General features: G+C 39.5%; 1 protein-coding gene across 2 annotated transcripts; it reads right to left on the bottom strand.

The window, feature by feature from the left end:
- Positions 1 to 8,455: 8,455 nt before the first annotated feature.
- LOC6582955 lies at positions 8,456 to 9,577 on the bottom strand. 2 transcript variants are annotated; one of them, XM_002008600.4, is made up of 6 exons: positions 9,181 to 9,567; positions 9,054 to 9,125; positions 8,942 to 8,992; positions 8,824 to 8,874; positions 8,713 to 8,763; positions 8,456 to 8,642 (listed from the first exon to the last, which is right to left on the bottom strand). In XM_002008600.4, the coding sequence occupies exons 1-6, from the start codon at positions 9,428 to 9,430 to the stop codon at positions 8,596 to 8,598; spliced, it is 522 nt and encodes a 173-aa protein (XP_002008636.2). In that variant the 5' UTR covers positions 9,431 to 9,567; the 3' UTR covers positions 8,456 to 8,595. The 2 variants fall into 2 exon arrangements, with proteins under 2 accessions (XP_002008636.2, XP_015018144.1); XM_015162658.3 differs by lacking the exons at positions 8,824 to 8,874; positions 8,942 to 8,992 and having other exon boundaries at positions 9,181 to 9,577.
- Between the last annotated feature and the right edge of the window lie 274 nt (positions 9,578 to 9,851).

Below are 9,851 nucleotides of genomic sequence, written 5' to 3'. Positions count from 1 at the left end.
ACGCACGCACACGCGCCAGCACAATGAGCGAGCGTGAACGAGATGGCGAGAGAAGAGAGTGTGAGAGTGAGTTGGAGACGTAACAGACAGCAGATAAATGCAAATGAGTTTCGGTTTACGGGCAGAGTTTCGCAGCAGTCAGCTTTTTGCTAGAGCAAAAGCGATTAGCAGGATTTATGTGGAGAGCAAAAGTTTTACGACTGGACACAACCAAAACTTTAACATTACGTGGTCACCGTAAGCAGTGGGAGCGAGAGAGCAAGCAAAGAAGAGTGTGTGTGGGACTGAGAGACAAATGTACAATGTCTGCGTAGGATTGCCAATTGTTGTTGTGTGTGTAACGTGTGTAAATGATGAATTAACAAGTGTGCGGCCATTTATAAAATTCTTTACTTTTGTTACACTATTTAACATGCAAACTAGCTAACAGGTTAATAACAATTAGAATTACTCACTTTTTTTAAATAAATAAAATGTTTATTGTTTATTCTTTTATAATGTATATTTTGTAAAATTGTTTATTCATTTTTATAACAATTTATTTAATTATTTTGTAGCTTAGTGTAAAGGGTTCTGGGCTGAGTTGATTGCTTAAATTGCAGCAGATTCTTTTCGAGCACAAGCAAAGTTAGTCGAAAATCGTGTGCATTTAAAGTATTTGTGAAACTTGCGAAACAAAAATGGAAGAAAACAAAATACAAAGTTGGAAAAACGTGTTAATGAATGTGGTTACACACACACAAATACACGCCCAAACACTTAACTGGAGAGCCCTATTTGAAGAGGGAGTCGAAAAGTTGGATAAACTGACAAATTGCACAAATAATTTATAACGGGAATACTTGTTAAAATTAAGCAGAGGAAAAGCTGGAAAGAGTTTTTTCCTATAGAAAATTGTGATAAATGACTAAAAGGGAAATTGTAAGAGGAAAAAAACTATGGAAAACGGGATACTTTATTTAAAATAACTGTGAATAAAAGTTAAGAGCGAGAGTTAATTAAGGATACAAATTAAAGATGATATAAAAACATTACAAATGAGAGTTTAGAATGCAAGATCAGGAGAGATATATTCATTTAAAGTAACTCTGAATGAAATAGATTGATCTGTTTTAGACATCACTGAATAAATTTAATTGAACATGAAATGAAATATGATATCTCAGCTGCACAGACATCAAATAAATCTAAAGTCTGTATAAAGAAAAATAAGCTAGCTTTAAGCAACATGTAATAATTCTAATAAAAGCATATAGATACAGCTATACATTGTTCAATTAAAACTCTACTCTGTAAAATGAAAATAAAAAATGTAAAGCAATTGATAAATAAGGAACGAAATATCAATATTTGCATTTCCTCCAATTATTCTTTGTTCAAAGTTGAGCTAGTTCCAATTGAATGAACGAACACTTTGCCAAGTCTTTTGCTAATTGATTTTACACACTCTGTCTCTTTCTCGCGAGCTATCTCTGTCTGTCTGTGAATTGCAGCATACATTAAGGTACTTTCATCTCGCTCTCTCGCCATTTCTCTCTCTTTCCCTTTGTACGTGTTTGTTACACCTGTCGTATTTTCAATACAAACCGTAAACTAACTGTAAAATGCAATAAATCGCCCTCGATGCGACCTCTGCGCCCATCGAATGTTGCAACAAATGGGTTTAATTATGCGCTGCGCCCGCCCGGCTCCTCCGCCGGTACAGCGCCAAAACAGTTGCCGGGGCATTGGCAGGACATTCCAATTGGAAGGCGTTCAGGTGCATTGGCCCAGGATAAACGGCGACAATAAATTCCATTTGCAGAACGCGGGGGGTCGAAAGGCGTTAATGCAAGTGCAGAAATATTTTGTTGCCAGACAGCAACGGCAACAACAACAAAAACAAATGTTTATATTTACCGTTATACTGCAAACTATTTAACAATAAACGTATTTTGCCAAAGGAATTTTCATTTTACCAAAAGGAATTTTCACACAGCTTCTCGAACCCAAATCGAAAACAAAGAAACTAATAAGAGAGAGAGAGAGAGAGGGAGGGGGTGGCATAAACAAGCTGGCTAAACAGCTAGCCAGACAGGATGCCAGTGTGCTGCACAGGATGTGCCATAAAGAGCAGAAACTACAGACAGCCAGGTAAAAACGAACAGGTGAGACTACGTGCGACGAGGCGAGAGATGGCGACTTAATTGACTGCAGTCAGAGGCAACTTATCGGCCATGGGAGCTGTGGGAGGGGCAAAGGATTCAAATGTGGCAAATGAAGAGGCGCAGCTGCAGTAGCACTTTGTGGCACATAGTTGCACACAGACACACACACACACACTTGTATAGATAAGAAAAGCAAATATGCACCTGGTTTGCTAACCAGTGTTGTAAAGCGTCTGCATGTGTTAGCCAGTTGTTAATTGAATGACATTGCTGTGTGTGTGTGAGCTTTGCATATGTTGCATGAGCTGCAATTACATACATAGTTCGAAAAAAGGCAATACGGGTTCAAGTCTGGTCAAATATTCATGTAACAAGAATTCCACTTAGAGTCCAATTGGAAATGAAGCTCCGAACAGATAATCACCATCTGAGTGCAACTCATTTGCTGTCAAAATTTGTGTGAAGAGCGCATTCAAAAAGTTACTACTCTTTTCACTTGCCTTCTCTTTCCAACAATATGCACAGCAGCTGCTTCTTCTACTGCCGCCGCTTGAAAGTGTTAAAAGGTGCCAGGAAATTTACAGCTAAATGTTTATGGCCGCAATTGTTAAGCCTGGCAAATGACGCTGCCAGCAGTGACACGCTCTCTTCACACTCTCTCTCCCCGCTCTTTGAGTCACATTTTTGATGCGGTGTTAAATTTGCACACCGAGTCTAATAAAATATTTACGGTTAGCAAGGCAAAAGAAAACGAAAACGAACACCAACAAAAATCTGCATTGAGCGAGCAGAGAATAGCTGAATAAGAGTGAGCTGAGTGATGGCAAGAGGATGGCAGTGAGAGCGGGATAGCGAACATCACGTCTGCCAACGTAAGCGCTAAATGTCAAAGCAGCAGCAACTGACGCTTGAACTTTGAGCCGATTGGCCCCATCTCACTCTCACTCCCACAGTTAGTCAACGGCCAATCGTTAGCTAATTAAATTTATTATTGCCAAAGAAAAAATCAGAAAAAAATAGACAAAGGCACCCACACGAAGATGAAACGTCACGAATACGTTTGATGGCATAAAAAAATAAATAAAAGAATGGAAAATCATGGCAAAAATTATATTTTCTATGGGAAAATAATTTATTTTTTATGGGAAAATCGTTGGTGTTTCTCTTTTTGACAGTCGTACGATTTCAATTTTTTCTTTTTTTTTATTCACATTCACATTTATTAATGTATTTTTATTTATGATTACCAAATGACATTTCAGCTTGCGGTGTGGAATTGATTTATTTACTTAATTTCGCATGTTATGCAAAATTCATGAGAATTTCCCATTATTTTCAATGGCATTATTTAAATGAATGTTGATTAAAGTCAAGAGAGCGGGTGGCAGAATGATAAATGCGATCAGACATATTTAAAGTTTATTAAAAAGTGACACATGTCCGATAAAGCCACAGCTAGACATAAATTAAAAGATTATTTATACAGAAATTTAAATAAAACAGAGTAGAAGAGATCTAATGGAATTACTTTCAATTATATTTTCCCTCTACAATTTCCCCCTGGCTCGTCATAAAAGTTAACGCTCTCACGTTACTTTTAATCTAAAGTAAAAAACAAACTACCAAATAAAAACAACATCATAACGGAAAGCAATAACAGATGTAATCACGCTTCCAGCCACCATATTGTTTTTCCCTCTCTTCTGTCACACCGCAACAGCTTGTCTCTTTTACACAAGTACAGTGGGAGACCACCGCACAGGTCTCAATAAATGGGAGATGCGCTGACACCAAACGAAAAATGTGTGCACATAAATGAAAACGAAAATAAAAGCCAAAACGTGTTTTGTAAGACTTGTTAGTGTTTTATTTGTCTTTTTTCGCACTCTTAATGTGTTGTGCTGAGCGCCATCTGGCGGTAAGAGCTGCAATAAAGCAATAAAGGCGACTTTAAGCTGATTACAACTGAATTCAACAACTAACAAAACAACAACAACAACTTGAGCTTGACCATTTCAATTTCCTTGCATTCGGTCTTCTCCTGAATGAAATACACTTACATCAGCTCTCATTCTGATATCATATGTATATGTGTGAGTGTGTACATGTGTCATCTTTACAATTTTTGTCAATTTTTCTGGCTACCTCCCGCTGTCTTCCTCTCTGGCTATGGCTTGAGACTGTCAGAATGACATTGCTGTAAATTGACATTGCAGTCTCTCGGTTGTGGTTTCTGCTTTTGGCATTTAAACTAATCGCTTGGCCACTTTCGGTTGTCATGCGTCACTTTGGCATGTTTCTCTGCTTAGCTGCACAGCACTTCCCGCTGCCTTTCCCCTCCCCTGTTGCACTGACAAAACTTTGTTTTGACAATTTCATTTTGTGTGTCTAGAAGGAGTTTCAAATTTCGCGCGTTACCTACAATGCTTGTTGTTGTTTGTTTAACTTATCTACCACTCTTTGTTCTTGCTGTGGCGCCATCTATTGTTAGCAACCTACACTACTATCAACTGTCGTCGTTTAGCTGCTATCTTTGTCTCTCCAGTTGACAGTGGCTGAGTGTGCTTTAAAATCTAGCATTGTTTTACAATCTTATCTGATCTACAACTGAATATAAACAAAATAGTTGAGCTGAACTAATAATTGTATTATTTTTAATGTTGGTATTATGCTTATATGAAAGTCAACTGCAAACTTAAATTGGAAATGGAAATACAAAATGGGAAGCAACAGTGAATAACTTCTCTTACTTACTCTTCTTCAATGCTCGCACTCTTCTCAATTGTTGATGTGCTGTGACTTTGCAGCTGTTGCTGCACTAGTCCGCTGCTCTCTGCTTCCGCTCTTCCTGCCTCTGCCGCAGATCCTAAAGCTTCACTGCTCTGCGTTGAGCGGCTGGCGGCATATTACAAAACTTTTTACTTCTTCCACTTTTGCATTTTCATTTATTTCGCCGCTGCCTCTCATTCACTCTCAGCCTTAAGTTGAATAGAGAGAGAGATGGCGCGCGGGGCAGGGGTTGGGCGTCACTTTTGTTGTTATGCATATCGCTTCACTTTTAGTTTTTTTTTGGCAAAATTTCATTTCGTTTCCTTAACAAAACTTAACTTTGCTTTCTGCTTTGCCTGCGCTGCATTTTGCCTTTGAACTTTCTGTGCAACTTTTCTGCCGGACACGAATATAAAGAAATAAGTAAACCGTCAATAAGCAAACGCAAACGCAACCGCACACACACACGCACTCACAAACACTTTAATATTCGAAGCAGTTGGCAATTATTTGTGCACATTTTATTCAGCCATTTTTTTCTTGTGGCTGCACTTGAGCGAAAACTTTATTAATAGCTCCAGCTTTGCAGTGTTATATAGAGCAAATGCAAAAAAAAAAGGTCATGAGAAATGTAAGAGAGCAAAGAGTCAAGGCTAGCGGGACTTATTGTCGGGCATAGTTTGCGTGAGTGCAAATCGAATGGAAGAGGCAAATGCGAAGCAGAGAGTGTGAAGCCCAGAGAGTGGAAGTTATAGAGTGCGAGTGAGACGAAGCGTTATCAGCTGAATATTTCTGTTGATTATCTGTGTATATGTAAATATAGAAATTCGAGCAACAGAATTATAGAATATGCATTCGCCTCTATGTTGTTAGGCACATATTGTAGCTGAGCTACATCTACATAAATAGAAGTTGATGAGCGCGCACTTCATGTACTCAATTACATCAATTGATCGTTCTAGCCTCTCAGGAGTTTTGACCGATTGCTGACACACACACACATACACACATACACACATACATACGTGCATATGCGAGCATATCACACAAATGCAGTTTAATCAAGCGGCTTTTGTTGCTAGCCTGGGGTCAGTCGGCGTGCCACGCCTCCAACGGTGGCGGAGTGGTGTGTGAGAGAGAGACAACAGCGCAGCGCAATAGTTAACAGCATTGTTACACTTTTAAACGGTATTTTTTTTTTACGCTTAAATATGCGGCTAGAGGTAGTTGAACCAAACGTAGCCAATGTCGCCATCGATGTGGATGTAAATGTGGATGTGGATGTGGATGTGGACTCCTCGTCTGGTCCAGTTCTGGTTTTGGCTTTGCTTCTGGTCTGGTTGGGCTGCACTGCGGTTCATTAGCGCACCAAATGCGATTTGGACTTTTATGCTGCGGCCTATCCAACAGTTGCGGGCGTGGGCGGGCGGGTGGTGCCGTGACAATGGTCGATGTCGCGTCGCTTTGGCGTTTGCCTCCAGAACTAGAACACATGAGCACGTAATTTAGTAGCCGCTTTAGCGCTTTTGTGTGAAAATCACAACGACAACAAGACAACACATAGACAAGGAGGGTGGAAGAGAGCCAGAGAGGTAGACAGAGAGGGACGAGGACAGGTAGAGGAGGAGCGATGTTTACTCCTCTCTTCCACATTAACCTATGCGCTGGCCAGCTGAGTGGCCTGGCCCGGCTGCCTGGCTGGTTGTTTATGGGCAAGCGCCTCATTGGGATCATGGCCGCTTTCTGCGTGGGTCCGGTTTTTGCCGTTAATTCCTTTTTATTAATAGCCAACGGACACAAAGGCACAGAAAAAAACTCATTTTGCTAGCTCAAACGGGAAACCTAAACGTCGCTCTGCGGCCATGACGCAAAACTAATCAGTTTTTTTCTCCCTCTTTTTTTTTTTTTTTTTTTTAGGTAGCTAAATGTAATGTAATTGCCTAGCGAAATTGAGGCTAATTTGTTGTTGTGTGACTGGAAACGAAGAGAGAGAGGGATGGAGATAGAGAGATAGATATGCTCAACACAAAGTTGGGATCGCTAGCAGCGGCAGGCAAATGATGTTAGGGCAAATAAATTCAATAAAGAGCTGTTTATTGGGAATGAATGCAAAAAGTAATATACAATTGGGATTATTTACGAAAAGTTACGTACAGAAAATAAATGTAATAAACAGCTAAGGTGTGTTTTAGGACGAAAGAAATAAAGTATTACATAATGCTTAATCAGCAGAAGTCAAACAGAAGTTAAAATTTTTTACGTAATAGGTACTACGTAACGTTTTACGTAATATGTCTTACGTAATACATATTATGTAATATGCCTTACGTAATAAATATGTTAAGAGCGGATTGTACGATGAAAAAATTAAGTAATATTTTAGAAAATGCGAGATCAGCATTAGATCAAATCAGAAGAAATGATGTCAAAGATAATATTAGTAATTATGTTTTACGTACTACGGAGTAGGCTTTACGTGAAATGTATTATTAAGGAATTGGTACTACGTAATATGCCTTACGTACCATATCTTACGTAATATATATAAGATCCGTTAATCCTATATATGTAAAATGGCGTACGTAATACGATAATATGGCTTAAGTAACAAATATAGTTTACGTAATATGATTGACTTATGCTTTACGTAATACGCCAACGAACTACTTAATATTCCTTACGTAATACGCACTACGTAATATGCTTAACGTACTACGTAATGTTTTTACGTCATACGCACTACGTAATATGCTTAACGTCATACACACCACGTAATGTATTTTACGTGATATGCACTACGTCATACGAACTACTTAATATTCTTTACGTAATACGTAATAGTAACAACGTATTATTCCTTACGTAATACGCACTACTTAATATGCTTAACGTCATGCGCACTACGTAATGTGCTTTACGTGATAGGTACTTACGTAATATGGCTTATGAAAAATGGTTTACCTATTAGGTTTATGTAATATGCTTTGCACAATAGGTACTGCGTTACTGTTTACTTAATAGGTAACTAACTAAGTAAAGGGTTTTACATAATTTGTGCTAGTATGAACTACGTCTTTCGTTATAGGTGATACGTACTGCGAAATCTATACTACGTAAAAGATTATTACGTAATATGTTTTACATCTTATGTAATTATCTGCTTTGAAAACTCACAACCTTTTATTAATGAATGCAGACATTATCTTATGATGCAGGCGAGAGTTAAGAACTTAAACACTATAACAGAAGGATAGGCCACAAAATATAACACTCAAAATTAATAAAATGATCCAAAACTAATTAAAGTAAAGTTACGATTGCTTACCAGCCAAACATAGTCAACCCAGGGCCAAGACTTTTTGTAGAGATAATGCAGATCTTTAAATAGAGTCGTCAGTCCGTGTCGAAGCACACTTGAGGCATGAGTTTATCGCTGTCAGATAATTGAGGGAAACTGACAATAAATCATATTTAATTAAAATCACGAAATGTTTTCGGAGCACTCGAACAGTGTTTTATCAGCAATAAATAAAGAAAAGTAAACAACCATTTAAATTTATTAATGCTGCCGATAAAAACTTAAAAAATACAATATACAATACACAGTCAAAAAACAGGAGTGAGTTGGGGAGGGTTTGGATGGTGTTCAGAGCAGAAAGCGGAAGCTCGAACTTCAGCTTTACTCAGCATCGCTGGCCACGGACATGTCGGGCACCAAGGCGGCAACTATTTGGGAGGATTTGAATTTAAGTTGGAGCTTAGATCTCTAGGACGAAGGCAGGAGTCTAATACTTACCGTTGTCCTCGCTTTCGGAAGCGGCAGACATATCGGGCAACACAGCGGCGACTAGATCAGAAACGGATTCTAAGTGAAAGTCTAGCAGAAAAGGAATATCTCGGAACTTACCCTGATCCTCACCGTCGGAAGCCACGGACATATCGGGCGCCACAGCGGCAACTATTCATACAGAAAAGTAGTTCAAGTTGGGCAGTTTTATATAAAAGGGGTACAGCTAGCTACTTACCATGATCCTCACTTTCGGAGGCGGCAGACATATCGGGCACCACAGCGGCGACTGTGCCAGAAAATGAGTTTTATGTGGAAGTCTATCAGAAAGAGGCTAGGCAACTACTCACCCTGATCCTCGCCATCGGAGGCAACGGACATATCGGGAATCAGATCGGCGTCAGCAGACATAGCCTCGGGAACTAATATGATCCATGTTTAATAACTCACTCAAAGATCACAGATCGACTGACTCACCTTCGTTATCATCAGCATCGGCAGCCACGGACATATCGGGAATCAGGTCAATGTCAGCGTTGTTCTCCATCTGCTCGTTCATGAAGCGGAAGGGCGGCACGTGACGCTTGCTGGGCTGGGCATTCGAGTACGCATCACTGGCCACCGACATGTCGGGCACCAGATCCACATCGGCATTCTCAGTCCTGGGCACGGCAGCGCCATAGACGAGAGGCACGAGCAGCAGGGCACAAATCGCGTAGTATTTCATTGCGGCGGATTCTTCTTTAGTTAACTAAACGTGCGAGCCGATCGCGAATGTGTTTATATATACCACTGCTAGCTAGCCCACAGTTCGCCAGCTATATTGTTATCGAATATTATTAATATTTTAATTTACAAGCTGCTGCCTGGTGTGCTGTTGTGCTGTTGTGTTGGCTCTTCAGATAAGATTCTAGACTGGCGTGTATTTAGGGGCCTGCTATAAAAATATTGTATATGCCCAGGCCTACATTGTCTATATGTATTTGTAGAATTCAGCTGTGTCGTGTGCTTCACACGAAATCAAGTGGGTTTTATATGGGTGACTCGCTATCAAGTCTGCTGATCGCGAAAATGGCAACGGAAGGCTTAACTATCATAAAGCTATAGGGTTTACATAAACAATATATATGTATATATAGTTTACACAA

The sequence above is a fragment of the Drosophila mojavensis genome, unplaced genomic scaffold, assembly GCF_018153725.1.
Source record: "Drosophila mojavensis isolate 15081-1352.22 unplaced genomic scaffold, ASM1815372v1 contig_74, whole genome shotgun sequence".
NCBI classification, from domain to species: Eukaryota; Metazoa; Arthropoda; class Insecta; order Diptera; family Drosophilidae; genus Drosophila; species Drosophila mojavensis.
Note: the sequence above shows the minus strand (reverse complement) of the source record. Positions and strands in the feature narration are given on the sequence as shown.

Bases quoted from the DNA above. Each gene is read 5' to 3' on its own strand.
- LOC6582955 (XM_002008600.4), bottom strand. From the start codon at position 9,430: ATGAAATACTACGCGATTTGTGCCCTGCTGCTCGTGCCTCTCGTCTAT. The intron at 8,993-9,053 runs GTGAGTAGTTGC...TTTCTGGCACAG, and splicing joins CTCCGATGGCGAGGATCAGG to TCGCCGCTGTGGTGCCCGAT. The intron at 8,643-8,712 runs GTAAGTATTAGA...CCTCCCAAATAG, and splicing joins TTCCGAAAGCGAGGACAACG to TTGCCGCCTTGGTGCCCGAC.